At 36.0% G+C, this 24,837-nt stretch overlaps 2 protein-coding genes across 3 annotated transcripts in view; one reads left to right on the plus strand and one right to left on the minus strand.

Moving 5' to 3' along the window:
- The first annotated feature begins 5,168 nt into the window (after nt 1-5,168).
- COQ5_1 (2-hexaprenyl-6-methoxy-1,4-benzoquinone methyltransferase) lies at nt 5,169-12,496 on the plus strand. Of its 2 annotated transcripts, XM_035729704.2 has the most exons (7): nt 5,171-5,255; nt 6,582-6,724; nt 6,777-6,926; nt 6,973-7,137; nt 7,182-7,285; nt 7,322-7,410; nt 9,247-12,244. In XM_035729704.2, exons 2-7 carry the CDS (start codon nt 6,595-6,597, stop codon nt 9,467-9,469), a joined length of 861 nt encoding a protein of 286 aa, XP_035586210.2. In that variant the 5' UTR covers nt 5,171-5,255; nt 6,582-6,594; the 3' UTR covers nt 9,470-12,244. The 2 variants fall into 2 exon arrangements, with proteins under 2 accessions (XP_051068466.1, XP_035586210.2); XM_051215264.1 differs by having other exon boundaries at nt 5,169-6,724; nt 7,182-12,496.
- A 7,267-nt stretch (nt 12,497-19,763) lies between these two features.
- MS3_00007011 (uncharacterized protein) overlaps nt 19,764-24,837 on the minus strand; it is a 34,236-nt gene continuing 29,162 nt past the window's right edge. The window contains exons 15-17 of the mRNA XM_051215265.1: nt 23,404-23,604; nt 21,848-22,054; nt 19,764-21,558 (exon numbers count right to left, since the gene is read on the minus strand). Of these exons, the coding sequence (XP_051068467.1) occupies nt 21,364-21,558; nt 21,848-22,054; nt 23,404-23,604 (603 nt within the window). The 3' untranslated portion in view covers nt 19,764-21,363. The remainder of the gene's footprint in view (nt 21,559-21,847; nt 22,055-23,403; nt 23,605-24,837) is intronic.

Here is a 24,837-nt window from a genome sequence, read left to right on the forward strand (position 1 = left end):
TTATTTACATTCATAGACTGTGAGTGCTAATACCCCATACCTTGCTTTGAATTACACCACTGGAGAGTTCGTCGACACGTTTGGAAATTACCCAGTATTTATAATTGTGGATTTATTGCACGTATACTCGAAATGTAAGGCAGTATACGATCTATTGGACCATTTCACGCTGTTGCAACGTCGAGCCCCTGAAAGGTTTTCATCTAGCCTGAAGATACCTTGTGTGCCAGAGGGAAGTGTGGAGCAGTATGCGAAAATTCGGGAGAGAAAATAACAAGGAAAAACGTGAGCTGACGTCTCGGTGAAGGCTAAAAATGCAATCAAACTTGATACTGAGGACGGATTTTGAACTTCCTTTAGGTATCCTCTCAGGTTATCAGTTCTAGATGGAAAGAAAAATAAGATATATTAGTACCAAAATCATCATTCGGCATACGAATTGTATATTGTATCAAAATATACTATCGAATAAAGCCATTAATAGTAATAATAACAATACTAATATTATATCGCCCCGTAATCTACGAAAATAGGTTGGGGTTTTTCAATCAATCAACTAGGTCAGAGACACCCTTTGCCATTTTGATCCCTCATCCTTGGACTCGTTCTAGCATATCAACTTCATACATGAAACAAGGATCCCATATTCTAGATGCGGTTTAATGAAAGTCAGATACAACACCCTAAATATTACTTCGTCTGAATACTAAAAAGACTTAAGAATAGTTTATAAGATCCTGAAGCCCTTGGTTGAGGCAGCCTTGCAGTTACTCATGGTTTTGAGGCCGTTGCTTACTATGACTCCTAGATCTTCATAGTTTATCACTTTAAGTAGCACAACTCCACATATTAATTGTTCGTGTTTCACTATAATTGGTAGAAAACACTAAGTAAATATTCTGATAAAGCTCCAGCCTTCACGACATCATTTCTTTGAAGTAGCAACGTATCAGAAATGGTGAGATTCCATCACTTCTCTTGGTTTACCTCTGCATATGAGGACAACGTTTTAGAACTGTTTTCACAGTCTTCCTTCAAAGTTTTCATGTGGAAGTCTAGTCTTGCTTATCAGCGCTTTACAAGCGCTTCCAGTCTAACAATACGTGCATTTGTATTGTCCTGAACCTGTAGAGGTGAACATACCCTAATCCCGTTTTCAGATCCTACAGTGGCTATTGCTGTCCACGTAGTGTCAGGTACATTGAAATCTAATGTCAGGTAACTGTTATTTTCATTCCATAGCTGAATGTGCTCAAAGATAAGGTCATCAGCTAAGTAGATTGGGCTATGATAGATGACACTGAGTTTGGATGTCCAACGTTCAAGAGTGAGATCACGGTTAATTACTTCACAAGTTCTACTATCATAAGATTCACAATCAAAAGAACGGATAGTTATAAATATATTAAGACACCACTAACTTTCCTGGGTCTATTCCTATCACTTCTTAGGTAGTTGCGTCCCGATAATTCTAGAGTGACTTCGATGTCTTAGACTAACCACGTTTCATTCACAACTACCACGAATGGCTCCAATTCATCCACTAATGCTCTAAGTGCATAGAATTTGTTTCCAAGGCTATGAGCATTTGTATATAAAACACCTGAAGAGAAGGAACTATCTATACAGGCCTGGATAACATTCGCTTCAAAGACGTGACTACTCGGAAACTTACTAGACGTAGATTTTCCTCACCATTCTGTCAATGAGTTTCTAGTTCACCTAGTGTCGCTTTCCCTTTAATTCTCTCTTACAGTTATATCGGGTCTCAGTCGAATGTCGGTATTGTCGTGACTACGAGAGATAGTTAACAAAATATCTCGTTGTTTCCTCATCCCTAGGATTACCTTATGGAGTCTATGAGGTCGTGGTTCAACATTTCTGTTGGTCGTTTTATCTATGCTAATCAATATTTGACCCGAACTCTTGTAGTGCTATCTGGCGAAATGCTACGAATAAGCGATCCGACGTTTCCCAAATAACTATATCTCAATTAAATCGTGTTCCGCCGTATGATAAACTGCATACTTGCAACTAACTTGTATGCACCATCAGCCGGCAAGTATAAATATAAATAAATAGTCTGCCGCAGATCAGAAGATTGTGTCTAGAGCATGTCTCTTACGAATACACTCATGTTTAACGATTTGTTCTTAGCTATCTGTCCAAAACTCGTATAATTATCACCCACCTAATTAAATTTTGTTTTGATAACAACTCATATGCATTAGTAGTATTACTAAATTCTATCACGGTCACGTAAAAATGAGGTTGAGAAGATCTCCCCGTAACTAAATAAACCGAATCAAACTAGCTGGAACACTAGTTGGAATTCTTCTCCACGGTATACTTTTGTTCCTTCAGTTAGCCTACTAATACAGATGCATTTGGAATTCAATTCATATGGACAACTTACCGGCATAATCGTTATTTGATTTCATAATTTAAACCAAAACTAATGCCAATATTAACATTTCTACAATATTCATTACTATAATATTTCTAAACACAAAATACTTACTACCTATACGTTACGTTACTCACCAACGGCTATTAACACGCATTGTTTTTTTTATTATTATTATTATTATTGTAATCCCATTTTTCATGGCTCAAATAATCTTCACCTAAGTTTTCATTTTAAGCGTGTTAAGCATGAAGGCAGATATTTTAAAATTATTACATGTATTTCCCAACCAGATGCTGGCGCCTTTTTGATTTATCTTTCAGCTTATCAATACCCGGAGGATTCTTATTATCCTTGGTAACCTCCGGCGCGCGACGATCTCATCCAATTTGGTATCGAACCAACATCACGTTGATTCTGATGGGAAAGTAGTGTAGTGGCATTGGGCCATAACCACACAATCCTCAAAGCTGAACACGAGACAACTCGGAAAATAGATATTCAATATTTAACGCGGAAAAATACCCAACGATGGAGAAGGCGGGAAGAATGTGTTGAATGAACTGGAGTTGATCGAGTGGCATGGCTCGGCCATGCAGGCGTGGTCCCTACTGAATGTTACCTTATATCTTTTATTCAGATTAAATAATATGTTCTATCTCCATTCTAAGCTCGTTCTACATCATGTATTAGTGATTGTTACGATACGATGAGTTGGTGTAGACGATGGGATGACTTCTATGTAAGATCTTATAGATTAGGCAGTTATATCATGATAATTCTACAATTTTAGGATTAGGTCTATTATTAGCGCAGTACTAATATCATAGTAGACCATAATTCTACAAGTGCTTATTTCTTAGATCACGGTCGTTTGATTCTAGCAAAATAACTACTACGTGAAAATGGTTTCTATGTACGAAAACGATCACAACTGCTTCCAATCGCGTACATCTGCTACTTTCCAGGCTCACACTAATGTAAATATCTATAACCTCAGCTATGAGCTTGACAGTCAACGCTACTTTATAAATAACAGTGCGCTTCACAGTCAGCCTGTACGAGATTATTTTAGGAAACGGCCTCTGGTGGCACGTCTGTTGAAGCATCTAGAGCCAGTTATCTTAGGCCACATGTGAAATATAAAATCACTTATCCCGTAAAACTGTAATCAAACACTGTCCTCACCCGTCCCTCCTGGTTAAAGAATTCAAGCAAATCCACTAGCTAATTTGATGTCCTTCCAAACTCACTGAGCAGAGGTTTTCTTCACCAATTTAGTCAAGTTTTTAGTTCAGTTAGTTCCGCCTCCTCTCTTATTCTATCTTCTATGGACATGTCATTCCTTTGTCAGTGTCATTTTGACCTCGAGCAATAATTAGCACAATATTCCTTTGTTCCTCCAACTCTAAGGTTATTTAAGAAAGTCTATGTGATCGGGGATCAGCATTTTCTTCAGCCCTCTTATCTATTCTGGCCAGTTTTTTATCTGAACATTTGTAAAGTCACATGGAAAAATACTACGAACAAATGCTTCGAATTTTTCAAAATCATACGTGTATCTAACGTTTGATTCACAGTCGATAGATTCTTGCAAATCGCTCGAACAATGTTTTAAGGGATCAAACTTTTTCAGCTACGTAAAGTTAGAATCCAGTCTTGCTTTTGGCCTATGGCGGAGTGTTATATGACTCAAGATGGAGATCTGCCAAGGACTTATTGGCCAAATGGGTGCTGTTTGTGACTTTTTTTATCTTCTTTGTTTCTGCACTATCATGCACTCCATGTCACACGGAACAGCCAAAGTGAGATTAGTTGGAACGGCTACAGTTTTATCCGGGACTTAAGGTACTACGCTGGAATCATGAAGTCTAATACCTAGTGATATTCCACTACTCGTTTGTCTGAAAGGTCTTTTCCATATTGAGCAGGGGGATGTTTGGCTCGTCCTGTAACACTCTTAATACACTGAAATATTGTTCACCAACAGTATTCATGATACCGCTGCAATCACCATCAATTTCTTATTGCCAAACTCCAAAAAGCCCTCCGCCTCTTGGATCGACAATGTCTTACCCGGGCAGCAAAACTTAAGAAGTCAGTGGAAGTTAGAATTCGAGTATCTTTCGTATGCAGTGGGATTTTGTCGGATTACAACTTGTGGAACTGCTTACATTTATCACAATGCATTCTTTCCAATACAAGGCAAAAACGACATGGCTGTCCACATTTATAAGCAAAGCTGACCATAGTAAACATATTTGAAATGGAAAACCCGACGACAGTGCACAAGACAATCACTAGCACGTGGATCAACCAAAAAAGTTTCACAAAACGGAATTAAAGAAATTTCCTGACCTTAACCGAAATAATTTAAATTAAAGTTTATCAAATATGCTTCTGATGCCATAAATACACAAACATAATAGGTTGACAGTCAATGTACGTCAGTATCACATGTACACTGGTCCTTGGAATTCGAACAAAATTTCTTCAAGGCTTCCAGGAGCTTGTGCTTGCGCCGCTGCTAGCGATCTGTTGGAGTTCGAGGATTTGAGTAGTTGAGTGAGAGGTGATGTATCGACCTAAAAATAACCGTCAAACTCACTAGGACTGAAGCAGTAAAGTGGATAGGCCACCTCCACTGGAATACGCCAGATATCTGAGATTTTACTGTAACGATGAGGTGTGAGAATAAAGAAATCATCTAGTCTATACAAGCTTAATACAATGATCTATAACATTAGGCATTGAAAGGTAAGCGCTAAATAATGGACTAGCCGTTACACTGGCGGTAATTATATGAGTTACTTGAGTTTCCCTAGGGATTCTGTTTTAGTTTTCTAAAGTTTGTGCATTATTAATTACCAAGTGTTCCAAAGGAATTTTTTGTTTTGTTTTCCTGAATTTTCGTTTCATACCATATATCGTTAGGATATACAACCAACAAAGGAGAAATATTTCAACGCATTGCGTTGAAAAAGAAAGGGGAAATGATGAGAGAACGCTCCAGAATGTCTTCTTTTCATCTGTAAAAGAAATGTAATGCGGATTTTCTGATTTTTATTGCTCTGTGTTTCAAAAGACCTTGAATTGTCCACTTTTTGCCTAAATACCTAATCTCCCAAGTTTGCGGAAATTTTGGGGTTTAGGTGACATGTTACCCAAAATTTCTCCAAAATGATTCAGATTTTCCCTATAATTGGGAGATTGGGTACACGCCAAATCGTCTACTGCAATCGACGTTAGAAATGGTACATATACAAAGAAACTTTTAAATTAAGCTCCATGTAGATTAAAATGACTGGCAACTCCAGGTGTCCTGACGTATGACAAAATATAGCGCATAGACGTCTTAGGATTGTCATCCATTAGCCACGTCAGCATGTTCATCTGCAATACAAACAAATAATCCAATGAATTGTGTTGACCTACAGATTTGACGCTTATGTCTCCTTTCTAGAGACGTACATCCAACGTACGCAGTTCCTCTTTAGATGACAAAGAGACCTGCAAACTTGGTATTCTGATATCGAATTGCCGCAGATATTCACGCCCACCAGACTTTAACACTAGCTGCCTAATGTTGGCAATCAAGTCTGAAACAGCAGACGATATATGCTGCAGTACAGCATACAGGCTGTCAAATCTTAAGCACTTAATCGGACACGTGACTTACTCGGCCGCTAACGCACTGCTCACGTGCCTAGACTCGGACGTTGAGGGCGACATCAAAAGGATGAATAGAACTTGGCGATAACTATCAGGGAAAGCCCAGCCGATGATTCCTAATTGGCACCTTATGTCCCAAGAAGAATAACAGGCTGAAGTTAGTACTTACTATACTGACCGTTTATGTTTTTTGTGACGTGAGCAATATTGTTGGTGGTCTGGGTCATTAGTTTAGTCCATTCGGTAGTTATCAGTGATTGTGTTTCATCTGAAATGTTGCTCAACGTAAAATGAGAATTCCCAGATGATTAATTAGTAATACTCTGGATAGTTCAGAAGGATCGTAATACTAGTTAGCGGATTAGCCTCTGAATTGAGGCCATAAACTGTTAAGTCGAATGGCAACTTAAACTGCTAAGCTGTTCTACATCATCCTGTGTCGTAATAACTCTGTCAGATCTGTCTTAATTTATGCACAACTCTTCTGTACTATTTATTGCAGTACGTTTCAGAAGATGAGCGTTCTTTCATGCTACATCCAAAATGCTTTTTGTAAGTTTCGATTTCTGAGTGCACAGAAGAGCTTTCTGTCAACCACACACTTTGGGTTTGAAACAGTAGCAACCAAGGATAAGCAATCGAAAGGTGAGTTTTAATAAACCTATCACTTTTACCATGTTTTTTCATTCTTAACTAGTAAATCATGTGTTTGAGAACGTATCCAAGAAATATGATTTGATGAATGATATAATGAGTTTTGGTGTTCACCGTTTATGGAAAGATTGTTTTGTAAGCCGAATTATGCCAACAGATAAACTAAAGTACTTAGACGTTGCAGGTGGAACAGGTTAGTTTTATTTACTTATGCCTATATATGGCCTCAATCTTCATAGGTGATATTGCCTTTAGGTTATTTAAGTATGCTAAGCATATTAATGGAGTGCCGGAAGTTCCGAATGTGAAACCCCTCACTGGTCTCGACGTCACAGTTTGTGATATTAGTCCATCCATGATGGAAGTAGGGAAATCACGGGCGGAAGAATTGGGGTTTTCTTCCAGTATGCTCATTATTCTGACATTTATATCATCATTCTTTTGTAAGTTCAGTGGATAGAAGGAAATGCTGAAAACCTCCCGTTTAATGATAATTCGTTTGACGTTTATACTATTGCTTTTGGAATACGCAATTGCACACATATTGAAAAGGTAGAATTATTTATATTCGTTTCAGAATTTTTTTAGGTTGTTTCAGAAGCCTATCGAGTACTACGTCCCTGGGGTCGATTTTACTGTTTGGAATTTAGCAAAGTTGAAAATAACTTATTCAGAAAGTTAGTTATTTTCATAGGGAACGCATTCTTTGTTCACAACTAATATTCTCGTTAACATATTGCCCCTCAACTTTTCCTTGGCGAATAGCCTCATGATTTCTGTGCAACTTATATCACATTTTGATGTCAGTGAAACAACCCTAAAAGGCCATACCATACTGAACACCTTTCTACACTGTTTCAAAATCTATAATCACTCTTCCAAGCATCAGGTCATGTATTAGACGACGATGGTCATTTGAAAACTTCTGCTCCAAAGGACTAAACAGGTCTTTGGGTCTCACAAATCCTGCCTTTTACCACCATTGTATTCACCGAAAACGAGTGAATTTATTGTTCACTTTACGTCTTGTTATTGCAATAAACAACCGTATATGCCATCTGGTTAACTAGTGATTAGTTTCGATTGTACCCTGGTTCTCCATCAGGATTGTTCTTATTAATATAGACTCAAGAACAATGACCTTGCTTACTACTGAATGTTAGGGTTACTAATACACTTGCTGCTTGCATCGGTACTTATTGATAAATTCGCTATGTTTTGCTTGAATTCAGGTCTCAGTTGTTAAATAGGATGAAACATTAGTAGTGGCTGAATTTTTGTTAGTTCAAATCATGGTGTGGTCTTCATAAAATTTCATAGAACAATCTCCTTTATTTGATGTACGACTAGTAAGTCCTAGAATATTTTTCAACGTACCTAACGTTTGCTATTACCTCGATATCTGGCTGGACAGTTTGCTGCAAATACTATTTAATTGATAATACAATTTACAAAAGCTGTAGGATGATCAAATGAAAATTGCACTCAGTTCTGAATCCTTCCAGTTAGTTACTTCAAAAATATATGATATCTCTAGCTTTTGTTGGGTTGAATGTAATGGTTCCTATTCAAGCTACGTTCGGTTGCACTGATGTACATCATAATTACGACGTCGAGAACACTGTACCTACTATAGTCTGTAAAGAAGGCATTATTTATTGCAGATTGTATAATGCATTTGGTGTATCTCAGTAGGTATCTTAATTTGAAATCGCTTTGCCAAAAAAATCATAGATATATGACGATTCTTCATCCGGCAACTAAGTGTGTGACGTAAAAAAATATTTTATCCTAGTTCAGCATAATATAAGTCGTACCCGCAAGTGCGCTGGTACAGCGGAGAGTGGGGAGAGTAAGCTCTCCCTCTAGAAATGCTCTCACATGGCTACGTGCATACAACTACTGCCACACAAGTCCTACTCACTCCCTCGCCGCATTACTATTGTTTACGAAATTAAGAGGACGAAAAGCGACTATCCGGCGCTTTAACCAGTTCGGTGAATATGGGGGATCCACTCACGGGAGTTGAAAAACCCTGATTCCAAACCAATAGTACATATGGTCTCGACGATCCTGAGGGAACAAATAGTGTATGAACCAATCGTTGATCACCGGCTACCATGTGACTGCATATCCTGACGTTGCTCCACTGCCTTATGGATTAGACCTTTAGGTCGAAGGCCCCGGGTGTGGCTCACCTGCTTCGGTTTGGGCACCTGGACAGTATTCTATCCCTCTCACAAATCGAATGATTTATATGGCGCATATATATTTGGTGCCTCCTCGTACCAATGTTTATTTGTATAAATAAAGACCTGTTGATCATACCAATATAAATAGGATTAAGGTTATTCTCTTCCATATAGTTTATGTGGACAGTTGTCAAGCCGTCTTTTGTTTATTTACATACCCTTCTGTTAAATATGAAAATTAGTTATATTTTAAAAATAAGCTTTAAAAGATCATAATTTCTCAACTACCACCATTTTCTAAAATACTTGTTTTAATTCCAGCATATATAACACATATTCTATGCAGTTAATACCTGTAATTGGTCAACTTATTGCAGGTGATTGGAATTCTTACAAATATTTAGTTGAAAGTATTCGTCAATTTCCTAATCAAGAAGAATTTGCTCATATCATTACACAATCAAAATTTGATGGTGTTAATTGGATTAATTATTCAAATGGTATTGTATCAGTTCATATGGGCTATAAGACTCCATCCAAGTAGTTGTGTTTAGTGATTTCATTCCATGATGTTGTACAGTAGGAGCCTAGTTAATGTTTTTTTTCTCTCTCACTGTATTTTACCTTTAAATATGATCGTATTAGCTACGCTTTCATATTGAGGCATTTCTTCAAGTTTCTTTGTTTATATATTTTTCTAAAAGAATGTCCTCCTTCTATTGTATTCTGACAATTTCAGAGTTCGACCCTATATAAGGTTTTATTCACTTATGTTACCTAATAGTGGAAAAAGTAGTTTGTTATATAAAAATAACAATATTGTAAAGAAATAAGCAAGAAAATATAAGTAACAGGGAATGACAAGTGTTAAAATACACAATTCGAGTAAAACACAACCAAGATGGATTTTGTTTATTCGAAGGGTTTATTTTACTGTTTCTTAGGGGTGTAATAGTAGTAGTTAATCACATCAGGGTCATCATTAATCAAAGTAATGTTTTATAACTTTTGGATTTGCTGAAATGTTCGATCACTAAAATTCTATCTACAGTTGTCTTAATGAGCAGATGAGCTCCAATCTAATACAACTAACTGTCTTCCACTGCACGGCGCCATATCATAAGTTGACCATTGCTTAGGTCGGTAAGTTCTGTGCACTATGAAAGCCAATAAAACTTTTCAACATGAAAACATTGAGTAATACATGCCCATTTTGGGTAGACTAGGTTCGATAAGCATGTAGCAAAACTGCTCTAATAGCAGTGTTGTAAATGCGACCTATTGTGGTTAAGTTAGCTGTGCGAAAGCTGGTATAGATAGATGGAAGGTATAAAAGACGTTAGTGAAAAACATTTTACGGGGTATTTGTTGGGATATTCAGAAAAATTATCCTGTTAAGTCTAGTGCTATCCTTGGACTTGAAATGGTATCATTTTCCTATTGGTCAATATTTATTTCACGTGTCACTTTCCTGTTGGCCAAATATTGTACAAATGTTATTTTCTGTTTTATGGTACGTTGTGGTCTATCTGGTTGATATATAAATCGAGTATGTTTGAAATAAATAATTCATATCGCAGAGGCTGAGACTTGTGTTCTGGACTTAATTGACTGGGCTAGATGGAAAGCAGGGCCAATCAAAACTCTAGACTGCTCATACGGTTTTACGCGTCATTGATCCGATCGATAAGTCACTGCACATTAATAGGCGGTCACAAGTTATAACAGTATTCTTGAGTTCTTACTGTACCATTTAATCGGACAGTATCCAAATAACTGCTGGAAGAAAGCATTACTTGTTTTATTTTCAAACTTAATGTCAGAGACATGAAAAGTTGGTATTTTGCCTTAGAGATGAACAAAGGGTGAGTCTTGCTGGATCTCTGTACTCTCAAATGAATGACCCTGCTGGGATCTCGTGTACAGGATTCGGAGACAATATAGATAGATGACATGAGATTCTAGTCTTAGCTGATGAAACCTGTTGTCTGATTTGACATATTGTTTGAATATTAAGAGCTCCAACATATAGTTTTGAGATAGGTTTCAGGAAAATAGTACCCACATTTCACAGATTCAAGTTGTTAGCACTGGTTGCACCTCTATCAACAAGAAAATATGCTATAGTACTGTTGTCGATTGTACAGAATGTATAACTATAGTACTTGTTGGTGCCAATTACAGCAGGAGTCACCGAAAAGCAAATATCCTGTTCCCTTGATTAATGAATATGTAGTCAGCGAGAACATAAATGGACACAATCGAATGTATTTGAACACAAAATTACAGAATCATTTAGTGAAATCTGAGAACCATATAGTAAATAATTCATTTGCAAAATGTTAATCATTTGTCTCAGACTTGATTGTTCCTTCATTTCCACACCAATTATTCTTTGTTCTCTTTTATTTGATCTTCTTAACCTTTCGCCTCCAGGTATTTCACTTTCGGCTGGTAACACATACTACTTATATATATCGATATCAGTAGCACACATCACAAAGTGAATGTTTAAGAGATACACATGAAATTACTTTGCATTATTTATTCACTTATGTCAATCAGTACAGAGTTTACTTGGAATTGGATAATGAACGTTAAGTGTGTGTATGTGTGTGTGTGTGTGGAATAAATGCAAAGTGATATTTTCGTTCACGGTGTTGTTTGTCATTCTTTCAGTACATTCAATGAAATTTAAATTATAATTGTGGCTTAACTATAATTAGTTATACCTGTATAAAGAATGTCTAGGCAAAAGGAAAAAAATGCATCGATCAGTACTCTCATGATAAATTTTTTTTCAAAGTTATTAGAATCTTCCACATTTTCGATAAAATTCCTTCTTCAATTCTTACAAAAAATATCACAATAGAAAACAATTATTTGTCATATATCTAGTTTTATATCATTAAAATGTCAGTTTCTGCCTAATTTCTAAGGTCGATATTTTTTAGTCCATTACAAAGGTGTAGTCGATGTCAGTTTGAACATGCCCCTAAACGTCCCTCTCCCAATGCTTTCACACGGTCACGCGTATACAACCATTATCAGGGAAGTCATACTCACTGCCTTCTAGCAGCATTACTGTTGTTTACGAAATTCAGAGGATGAAAAGCCCTAACCGGGTTGGTGGATATGGATGATCTACTTAAGGGAGTTTGAAAAACTTGATTCTATATCAATGGTGCACATGTGTTCCAGGATCCTGAAGGAACAAATGGAGTATGAACGAATTGTTGGTGACCGGCTACCATGGGACTGCATCTCTTAACGTTGCTCCACTGCCATGTGGATCAGACCTTTACGTCAAATGCTTGAGGTATGGCTCCCTAAGAAAGCCACCTGTTTCAGTTTGATTACCCGAGTAGTATCACATCCCACACACAAATCAAGTGAATTGTGTGACGCATATATGTTTGGTGACCCTTTTTATCAATATCTATGACCTAAACAAATATTCCACGGTGTATGGGAAGGAGTTCCTTCCTTTTTTTCAAACTAAACACAAACAAATAATATTTGTAACTAATTGAAATCGGAAGTAGTAGTAGTATGATCTTGATTTAATTCATTTTTCATAAATATCAATGGTAAACAAATGTTTACTTATTCTGTCAAGCATAATTTGAATAGATTTTATAGGTCAATAATATAGTATTTGTTTAAACTTAACTAAACAAAACTATTTTAAATGATTTCATGTTAAACTTAATAAAAGAAATATATTTTGTTTTACTTAAAGTAATCTTTCAACATTTAACTGATCTATTAAAGTATGATTTCTATAATACCAGTAATTAGGTCAACAGTATATGGTATACAATATTCATACATTAATTGGATTGATACCGTTTTCAAAGTAAACAGTTATTTCACTAATTTGAGGATAAATTCATAGAATATCTATGAAAATACATGAATGGGATTGGAATATTAATAAGAAAACAGGATATGCCTACATAAGTGTATATGATAGTGACCGCCTGTTACTCTCAATGGAGCATAGGTCGCTGACCAGCATTCTCCAACCCACTCTGTCCTGGGGCTTCCCTTCCAATTCTTGTTTATTTTTCTCATGTCTGTCTCCATTCCTCGGCGTAATGTATTCTTTGGTCTTTCTCTTCGTCTTTGGCCCCGAGGATCCCAGGTGAGGCTTGCCTTGTGAAGCAGTTGAGTGCTTTCCTCAATGTGTATCCCATCCACTTCCTCCGCTAAGAGCTGGTTTGTTCCCCCCCACAGTAGGTTGTTGCTGATAATGTCTGGTCAACGGATCTGAAGTTTTTGTGTAGACAGCTGTTAATAAGCACTTGTATTTTCTGGATGGCGGCTTTCGTAGTTCTCCAGGTTTCTGCCCCATACAGTAGAACTGTCTTGACATTTGTGATGAAAATTCTGACCTTGGTGTTGGTTGACAGTTGTTTTGAGTTCCGAATGTTCTTCAGTTGTAAATATTTGTCGATCGGTGGAAGTTAAACATTAAAACTGTTGGATACAGGTTCAATAGTCTAGAGGTTAAGTATTCGCGCGCGAGACCGATAGGTTCCGCTTTTGAATCCTGCGAGTGGAATCGTGGATGCGCACTGCTGAAGAGTCCCAAACTAGAATCGAGCGGTCGTCCGGTGCTTCCAGGTTTCCCATGGTGGTCTAGCTTTAATTGACTCATGAATTCAACTACAAGATAGTATTTAGTCTTTTTTTTACTGAAAACCTGATGTTTTCACAGTCTGATGTTGGAAAAGTAGTGTTCTATGCAATTAAGTAATCAACCAACGCAAACGATATATATTGGAGTATATATAGTACGTTTACTCGACTAGATGAATGAATTACACCATTAACAAGGATTTTGTAACTGGTCAGTTTTTCGACTAATGAATTGTACTGGCAAGCCTTGAAAGTTGTGATTTCATAGGTCACGTTAGCTACAATAATCCGCTAATTTTATCCGTAGGTTAAATATTCACTGTTTCAAGTCGAATGATAGTTTTTTTACATCTCAAAAGCCAGATCAGCATTAAGTATCAACTAATCAAATTACAACAATGCAATATTGACAATTGATTAATGAATGATTACAGGTAATGAAAAGTGTGTTACTAATTAAATGAACACAGATCAATCATTTACTATAAAATATTTATGATCATACCCCTAAACATTCATCAATAGGGGGGGCCAGGAATCACAATAGCCATGGCAATAATATCAGGTAATTTCTGTCATGCTATTCGTTCAAATATTGATGAATATCCATATCAAACCATACATAAAATGACGGTAAATAATTAGGTAGGTATGAGTTTGTATTGTTGTGTTAAACAAGCTGGTTGATCACTATATATCCCGATAAATTAACTAATTAGTTCAAATAAAAGTCCACTAATTTATCTAAACAGTATTAGACGAATGAGAAGTAAAATGAATGCTCACTGTTGAGAATTCTCATACTGGGACGAAATGGTGAATCCATGATTCTAAGTTTTCAATGGTGATCTAAGATTGTTTTGTGGTTTGAATTATGAAGTTTCAGATTTGCCTATTAGTTATTACTTGCCATCGGGCAGCTAATTGTATTTATATTGTTTGAGTTTGCCCATATATGTAGAACTTAAGCTGTCAATCTTTCTTTGTAAGGACTAGAAACTTTTCCAAGGACTTTTGTTCTATTGAAACTTACCTTTCTTTGAGGGCGCGTTGTTTTGGCACAGATATTGGATACTAGAGAACTTTCGTCGTAGTTGTCAATTATCGAAGATAGCACTGTAATTATAAGGCTTGTATCGTTCAATTGTTCGGGAGGAAAGTCAACATAGTTATGGTTTCCTTTTAGGTAAGTGGCTTTAAGACGGTCAATGCTGACATTATCGTTTTTTCCGTTTTTATCGATGTCATAGTATTTAGATTTGGAATGAAGGACTTTGAAGTGTCCTTCGTATACAGTTTCTAGAGGTTGGTGTAATGAATCGCGACGTACAAAAACGTGAATACTAAGTCGTAAGGTGGGTTGGACAAAAACATCAGTTGACTGAGATCGACAGGACACAGGTTTAGCCAAACGCATAGCGTTTATAAACCTGCTGGTGTAAGAGTTTTGATCCAAATTCAGTGAAGATGAAGGATCTACGAATTGAACTAAAAGTTGGAGCGTTATTCCGTAAATGAGTATTTCTGTACTATATCCAAGGTCAGCTTTCACTGTATTGTGAATACTGAGTAACACGAGTGAGAGAGCGTCAGTCCACTGTGATATACTTGCATCCGAGAGTGAAGCTTTCAACTGTCGGTGAAATTCTTCTACCGACCCGTTAGCCTGTGGGTGGTAGGCGGTCGTTTGGAATCGCTTGATTCCTAGTAGTTTATCAAGACAGCAGAAACGTTCAGTCTAAATTGGCGTCCACGGTCTGTAGTGATTGCTGAAGGGAAGTCAAAGTTTGTTACGCATCGTTAGATAAAGACGCGGTCCGCTATTTCAGCACCGATTCCCTTGATAGGTACAGCTCCTAACTATCTTGCGAAATGGTTCACCCACGTTAAGAGGTGAGAGGGTCCATTTTAAACTGGTAAGGGTCTTATCAAATTCAGATGAATATGGCAGAAAAGAGAGTCAGGAGTTGAGGAAGATCCTAATGGACATCTGTTGTGCCCAATTACCCTAGATTTTCGGCAGCTTACACAGGAGCATGCCCACTCACTTACGTACTTATTCATACCAAACCAAAAAAATCCTTCTGTTATGAGCTTGATGGTTGTTCGAATACCTTGATTAGAATGCTTGTGCAGCGTATTGAACACGTTACATCGGCAGTGTTTCGATATGATTGGACGATACCTTCTTGTAGATGTGTCGATTGTAGATAAACTATACTCTTGTCCGCATTTTGACTTTAGACCTGGCAACCTACTAAAATGAAGGAATTATTATTTACACTATCGTTATTCATGATGGAGGGAGCGTTTCCTTCTCCGTTTTTTTACAGGCTTACATGAAAAATGTAAAGATTTTCACGACAAAAATAACCCTCCATCATCCTGAAGATGTGTCAAGTATTGTCCACTCAGTCAAGGATGAGAGAAAAATTACAATATAACGTTAGACATACTTTTAATTAATTTTATAATAGAGGTTATTCCAGAATATTTAATATCCTTCACTTACCTGGGAAGCATCATCGATGACCAAGAAGGATCTGATACAGACGTAAAGGACAGGATTGGCAAAGCAAGAGCTGAATTCCTACAATCGAAGAAAATATGGGACTCAAAACAACTTTCAACCAATATCAAAGTCAGGATCTTAAATGCGAACGTGAAGACAGTTAGTTATATTGTAGGGAGCTGAAACGTGGATAACTACCATAACCATCATCAAGCAGATACAAGTATTTATAAATAATTGTCTACGCAAGATACCCAATGTCCGTTGACTTGATACCATCAGCAACAGCCTACTGTGGGAGAGAACAAACTAGCTTTCAGCTGAAGAGGAAAATAGGGAAAGACGTTGTAAGTGGATAGGACATACATTGTGCAAATCATCAAACTGCATCACGAGGCAATCTGTAACTTGGAATTCTGAAGCGAAGCGGAAAAGAGGAAGGTCGAAGAACATATTACGTCGGGAAATAGAGGCAGATATGAAACGGATGAATGACAACTGGAAAGGATTTCCCAGGACAGGGTTGGATGGAGAATGCTCCCCCACGAGGAGTAACAGGAGTAAGTAAGTATGTAAGAATAAATAAACGAAAAGATGACCTCAATTACTGATTACGATACATTCAATCTGTTATAATCCCATACTACTATATTGCTAACTGATTTCGCAATGTTTTATCATGTTGACGATTTATTGAGCTTTTGTATTACTTCTTTTCACATAAATATACTTCTATTCAATTTTGTACTTTCATTTCATTTATCCACTCAGATTACATCATTCAGTTTAGTAAATGAATATTATGGATATCGATTTGTCTTAGAAACAAATATCAGTTGAAAGGTTAATTAAGAATTAGAATGGACTAGAAAAGATCTTTATCCTCAGGAGAGCATAATGAAACACAATGTTTAACTTTGTTCTATTTAGGACTTATGAATTCTGTATATGAATATAATGATAGTAATGGCCTAACAAAGATGAGAAAACTGGTATCAGAAGGTTAAGAAGATCGAAGAAAAGAGAATGATTGGTGTCAAAGCGAAAGAATAGTCAAGTCTGAGACGACTGAATGACATTTTGCAAATGAAGTATTTACTGTAGAATTCTCAGATTTTAGTAAGATATTCTGTAATTTCTTGTTTAAATACATTCGATTCTCCCTACTCGTGTTCTTGTTTACTACAATATCAGTAGAACGGTTAATTAAGAATTAGAGTGGACTAGAAAAGAGCTCTATCCTCAGGAAAGCATAATGAAACACGATGTTTAATTTGTTCTATTTAGGACTTATGAATTCTGTATGTGAATATAATGATATGAGTGGCCTAACAAAGATTAGAAAACTTAAATATAACCCATTAGATTATTCGGTTATAACAACCATCTCCTTTTTATACGATGGTGAACAGAATTATATAAATCATTGAATAAAATTTAAATAGGATGTTTCTACCGTAATTTTGTAGATTAGTGATTACGTTAGAAATGCGTTGGAAGCAATAGGTATCATATATTAGATCTGAATAAAAAATCGATACATACGGAAGATCAAGAATATTTGAATGCAAAGTTCCAAATTGGTAAACACAGTTATAGGATTTATAATTTGGTTTAATGGTTAAGCACTCGCGCCCGAGACTGACAGGTTCTGGGTTCGAATCTTGCAAGGAGGGATCATGGATGCGCACTGCTGAGGAGTCTCAAAGTAGGATGAAACGGTCGTCTAGTGCTTCCAGGTTTTCCATGGTGGTCTAGCTTTAATTGAATCATGATCTCAACTATTAAAACTACTATAATATCCACAAAACCCTTTCTGATATTAAAAATTAGTTAATTATATTGTGAAGCATTCGTATGATATCTTATAATAATTGTTTGCTTAATTAGCCCTCCTCCATTTTTTTGAGTAAATTTGAGTATAACCAACATTTATTATAAGTATTTCCAATTCTTAGTAACAATCAGTTTGAAATTTGAGGCTCATATGAGAAAGTATCTATTCAAACGTCTGAATCAGGTTCAAGGAGAACTACTACTGATAGATAAATTGATGTACGCATAGTGAATTATATCATATAAATCAGAGTTGGAAAACCCTGATTCCAAATTAATTATGCACATGAGCTCCAGGATCTTGAGGGAACAAATGGCGTATGAACCAATCATTGGTCACCGGTTACCATGGGACTGCATCTTCTTACCTTGCGCCACTGCCTTGTGGGTCAGACCTTTAGGTCGAAGGCTCTACTTGTGGTCCCCTAAGAAAACCAGCTGCTTCAGTCTGGACACCCGTGCAGTATCACAACCTACACACAAATCAATTGAGTTGTGTGGTGCATAGGTATTCGGTGCCCCTTTGTAATACTAAGATGATATGAAAATTCACGACAAAACCTTCAATAAAATATCTTTATCAATGTTTGTCTAGTTCATTCCCTTTTTTCCTACCGCGAAATCTTACAGCAGTTCTCGTTTTACTGTATTGTAAGCATCATAGTCCAATGTCAGTCAGTCAACTACAACGCAGGACCAGGCAAATATATACATCGGTTCAACCTGCCACACCTCATTAGCACAACAAGATGAACAACGAATTCATAGAAGTGGTTACTTCAATGGTATTAATGTATAAAAGAAAGATCGTGTATAAGGATATAGTACACGAAGAAAGAAAGATATAAAGCAATTTTAATCTCATAGATTAAGCGAAGATAAAGAATGTATACATCGATGCCATTGTGATCAATTCTGAGCCATGTCATCCAAAGTTTCCAACCACTGGTTACGATAGTCACACGGACCCCAACCAAGTAGTCTGCATCTACCAACATGGCCCAGACTAGAAGTTAGTTACTTTAATGACTGATACCAATGTGATCTATAGAGATCCGGTATAACTTTCCACTTGTTCATTATTTCATGTAAACAGTTATTAGTGTATCTAAAACAAACAATCATTGAATAAAGCTAATCAATAACAAAAAAGGCTAACTGAATAGTAAGCGATTCACTGAAGTAATTTGTAATACACTTGGAACTGATGTTCTTTTTTTACTGTTAAAAAAGATTACGTTCATCGAGATGTACAAAATCCCATCACATACCCTTACATAATCAATATGACATACTTACATACATGAAATAAACAACACACATACAAATGTTTGTTTGGTTGGTTGGTTTTTCCAATCTATTTGATCTAAATCCAATTGACTATTCATGAATATATATCTATCTATTTCTTATTTATATAAAGTGAAAATACTACTTATCTTCATTAGTAGTAGTATTAGAATTAGTTCGTAGAAAGATTTTAGTCTCATAGTTGAAGGGAAGACAAAGACTATATACACCGATGCCATTGTGATCGATTCTGAGCCATGTCATCCAGAGTTTCCAACCACTGGTTACGATAGTCACACGGACCCCAACCAAGTAGTCTGCATCTAACAACATGGCTAAGACTAGAAGTTAGTGACTTCAAGATCTGGTGCCAGGTTTTTGTTTGTCCGCGCTTAATTTTCTTTCAACCATCCCAAACATTCGTCAGCATTGCGCATCTTGGTAATCAGTGTTTAGGCATACGTAACACGTGACCCAATCAAGAGAACGCATACCCTTACATAATCAATATGACATACTTACACACATGAAATAAACAACATACATACAAATGTTTGTTTTTTCCAATCTATTTGATCTAAATCCAATTGACTATTCATGAATATCTATCTGTCTATTTCTTATTTATATAAAGTGAAAATACTACTTATCCTCATTATTAGTAGTATAGTAGTAGTATCTAAAGAATTTAGGGGAAAGAAAAACAACGAAGGATCTAATCAATAAATAAAGATTATCTATTACGATTGCACAGATATTTTTTAAAAGTTTTTTCTTTGTTTCCTTAGAAATATGGGAAAATTTCGTAGTTCAAACCATTGGTTAGGTAATAATAATAATAACGATAATAGTTATGTGAATAGTACAATAAATGAAAGAATGAAAGGACTATAGAAGAAGAAGAAGAAGAGGAGGAGGAAGAAGAAGAACAAGAAGAAAATGTGATAAAAGTAAAGAAATTGATAAAAATATTTTTTACTTTTTAGAAAAACAAACACAAACTAACAAGGTTAAAAGCAATAACTAATTTAGTTGTACATGGCATAAACAATAATTTTCCTGATATTGTTTTATAGTTTGCTTGCATGTATGTATGTGTGTAGGGGGGGAGGCGAGAGAGAGAGAGAGAAACAAAGCGTAAAAGGGGGAATCAATTTGTAATTTGTAAAATGAATAACCAATGAAACAACAACAAAAAAGAAAGAGAATAATCAATAATTGATCATCAATAATCAATAATAATAATAATAGTGATAATAGGAATAGTAACCATTTTGAAAGATAAATAGAATTAACATTTATATATGTAATTGATTGTTACTATCTTGGTGATTGATGTTTACTTTATTCTAATCTTCTTTTTTTCTTTTCTTTTTTGTTTGTTTGTTTGTTTATTGTGAAGACATTTCATTGCATTTCAATAATAAACAAACACTTGTTAAATAGCCATTCTATTTCATCTATTCCGTAGATGGAAATAACATTCAAGTATCTATCTATATTTTTTAGGATCATTCAATAATATAAATGATTATTGTTTCTTTGAATAAAGAAAACAAAACAAAGGAGTAATCAATACAGATTTGTTTGTTTTTCTTTGAATATTACGATCTTCCATAATTGAAAACTTGAAACGAAATTTCAAATGAATGAGTTGGAGGGAAAATAGCAATAAGGGATTAGTTGTTATTTATACTAATCATAGAGATAGTAACCAGGGTAACAGTGTTTGTTCTTCTTGTTATTTCAGAGAGACAATAATTGTCAATAATGAAGAAGAAGAAGATAACAAAACAATTCATGCCTAGGTTATTTGTAAGCTAGTTATAAACAAATAATTTACTTATTGTTTATCAGTAGTAGTAGTAGTAGTAGTAGTGTAGTTTCAGTTTTTTTACTGAAACCGTTCTCTTTTTTCTTTTTAGTCTTTCACTTTAGGAATTTAAAAAAGAGAAAGAAAGAAAGAAAAGGAAAAAACCAACAACAGCAGCATATCGAGGAGATTTAGAGAGAGAAATGAAGTAAAGCACATTGGATAATAATAATAATAAGTCATTATTGATAATTTCCTCATTAGATAGATATTATTGGCTAAATGAAGCGAAGATGAGGAAAACGAAAAGAGAAACATATAGGCGTGTAGGTGTGTGTGTGCTTTACATCATACTTGTTGCTCTCATTCCTCTATTTGAAGTGACAGATAATTCACGTGCTACTGAAACAGCACGTCCACCTGGACCAACACGACGTACAGTTACTGTACGTTCAGCCATATCTGCACGATGTTCAGCTTCTTCAATTTGTTGTTGTGCTTTACGATATTTATTCATTGTAATTTGTGAAACTTCTTCCTGTAATAAAAAAAAGTTAGGTATATTTATTAAATTTTAATAGTTGAATTTATGAGTCATTAGAAGCTGGACCACCATAGAAAACCTGGAAGTACCGGACAGCCGTTTCTTCCTAGTATAGGACTCCTCAATAATGTGCACCCACAATCCCGTCTCGTGGGATCTGAACCCAGGACCTATCAGTCTCGCGCTCGAACGCGAGACCATTATAATATTTATTAATCTTTTAATAAAACAAATAAAACATCTTAATAATAAGACTATTCATTGAAATATTTAAATTACTTACCATTTCTTCCAATTGACGTTTATATGCTTTCATTTTCATTTGAGTTTTATCTAATAAATCTTGAAGTTCCAAAACCATACGACGATCATCTTCAGCTTGTGTTTGTAATTCTTTATATTGACGTTCAAATTTACGTGCTTGAGCTAATGCATCTTTACATCTTCTTGATTCACCATCAAATTCTGCTTCAAGTTCACGTACACGTGCCTATAATATATATATATATAAAGGAATATTAAAAGTGATGAAATCAAGAGTTCGATCTTCTAAGTTTTTTATTTTGGCTCTTACATTGTCGATAAAATTGTTAACTGTTGTTTATACGTTAGAATGTGGTTAGCAGGATACTTACTTATTTACGCCTGTTACTTCCAGCGGAGCATAGACCTCCAATCAGTATTCTCCATCTCACTCTGTCCTGGGCTTTCCTTTCTAGTTCTGTCAAATTGTTATTCATTCTTCTCATGTTTGTCTGCATTTCTCGGCGTGATGTGTTCTTTGGTCTTCCTCTTCTCCTTTGGCCTTGAGGATTCCATGTGAGGGCTTGCCTTGTGAAGCAGTTGGGTGCTTTCCTCAATGTGTGTCCTATCCACTTCCAACGCTTCTTCCTGATTTCTTCCTCCGCTGGAATCCGATTTGTTTCCTCCCACAGTAGGTTGTTGCTGATAGTGTCTGGCCAACGGATCCGAAGTATTTTCCGTAGACAGCTATTAATAAACACTTGTAACACTTCACCTGGAGCCCCTCCGGGGCTACTGACGGTCGCAAGCCCGGATAAAGGAGGAGGGTTTGGTATGGGGTTAGCGACCCCATCCCGTAGAAAACTAACTCGCTAAAAACGCCAATCATGTTTGCAGGATAGGTGTTTCATAAGATATTTACATATCACTACCAATAGGATCTTTCTGAATTGGTTCATAAAATTGTCTTAGTTGAGAATATTTCGATAGATAAAGCACTTTTTATATTCTTCTAATTAATATCAACTCATTACAATAACAAAGATTGTTGTCAGTCTTCATTTTGATAGAAATGCTTATTCTTCATGTCAACTTATACATTTCTTTCTCATCTTCATCTTAATATCTTTTCTGTACTTGTGCTATTTATTCTTAGTTTAGACAAGTTAAACCAATTCAGTTTTTCATTTTATATCTATACTGTATATCTCTGTTTATGATTTTAAAACATGTTAGATATAAAGAGTAAAGATATCGAAGAAAATGAGCTAATTTACTCTTTATTCATGTTGTTTCATAGCAATAGAGATAAACACTTAGAATGATATGACTTTACAGTTATCCGAAGATAACGTTTTTGATTGAGATCATGAATCGATCGATGTTAGACCCGAAATGAAAACCTAGAAGCACTGGGTGGCCGTTTCGTCCTACTGTAAGACTGTTCAGCAATGAACATCCACGATCCCGCTTGCGAGATTCCAACCCAGGTTCTTTGGTCTCGCGTGTGATCATTTAACCTCAGTGGTCTCCACAACGCCATATTGTTAAAATAAAGTGTAATTTGCGAGAGAAAAAAATACAACATTAATTCACCTGTAGTTTTTGAACCATACGACGACCTTCACGAGTAGCAAAAGCCTCAGCTTCTTCTAATTTTACTGTAATCTCACGAATTTCAATTTCAAGTTGTTTTCTTAAAGCTTCAGCATGTTTATAATTTTCTTGTTCTTGGCGTAGTTCATCTGCTAAACGTAGAACTTCATTATTTAGTCTAGTTGCTCTATCTTCAGAAGCCTAGATTGATAAAAAAAATTTTCATAGTAAATTATACAACAATAACATTAGATTAATAGAAAGTTTTAAGTGTTGTGATTATGATTTCACTAAATTTGGGACTCAAAAAAACTCGTTTTATGAACACTTTCGAAGATTAGATCTAAGATCTTCTGTTTATGATTGTCTTTGATGAATTCAGTCAAGTAGATTTAAATTATTAATATTCTGTCATGTATTGTCTTTAATGTTTTGAATTCCTTGGAGGTGGTTACTTGGCCAAATCACTGTGTGGTCTACCTAATCGGTGTGCTGAATGGACCACCTTCGTTATCGCGTCATATTTTGCCCCCAAATGCCCTTGTACGGCCGAGAGTGGGGAGAGACCATTCTATAAATGCTCTCACATGGCCACGCGTAAACAACTACTGACACACAAGTCCTGCTCACTGCTTTTTCGCTGCATTACTGTTGTTCACGAAATTGAGAGAACAAAAGGCGAATGTCCGGCTGATTAACCGAGTTAATGGAGAGTCCATCTAGGGAAATTGTAAAACTCTGATTATAAACCAATGGTGTATATGGGCTCCAGGATCCTCAAGGAACAAATGGAATATGAACCAATCGTTCGTCACCAAATACCATGGACTGCATCTCCTGACGTTTCTACACTGCCATGTGGATCAGACCTTTACGTCGAAAGCTCGGGGTGTGGCCTTCTAAGAAAGCCACGTGCTTCGGTTTGGGCAACCAGGCAGTATCCCAGCCATCACACGAATGGAATGATTTATGTGGCGCATATCTTTTTGGTGCCTTCTTGTAAATATGTTTATGTTTGTAAATAAATAATAATTGTCTTTAATGTTTTGAATTTTTTGAAGTTAACTACATATCTAACGTTTACCATTAATAGATCCTAATCAAAGCTTTAGCAATTCATTAAATGAAAATACTCTAAAATTGACGTAATTTGTCCTTACAGACTATGAACTGTAAAATATTCGGTTAAACAATGACTTAAGGTTTAAGACGAATCAAATGTTTTTCATTTGTTTCAAACATCCATTTCACGTTTGAAAGTAATAAATATCCAGAGAAGGATTTTTCTGGATATCATAGTAATTTTAATAGTTGAATTCATGAGTCAGTTGAAGCGAGAGCACCATGGATAACTTGGAATCACTGGATGGCTATTTCGTCCTAGTAATTCTTGAAGTTCTAGTGAGAAGGTGTGACCAGTGGAGTTCAGCCGGG

The sequence above is a fragment of the Schistosoma haematobium genome, chromosome 2 (genome assembly GCF_000699445.3).
Source record: "Schistosoma haematobium chromosome 2, whole genome shotgun sequence".
Classification (NCBI taxonomy): Eukaryota; Metazoa; Platyhelminthes; class Trematoda; order Strigeidida; family Schistosomatidae; genus Schistosoma; species Schistosoma haematobium.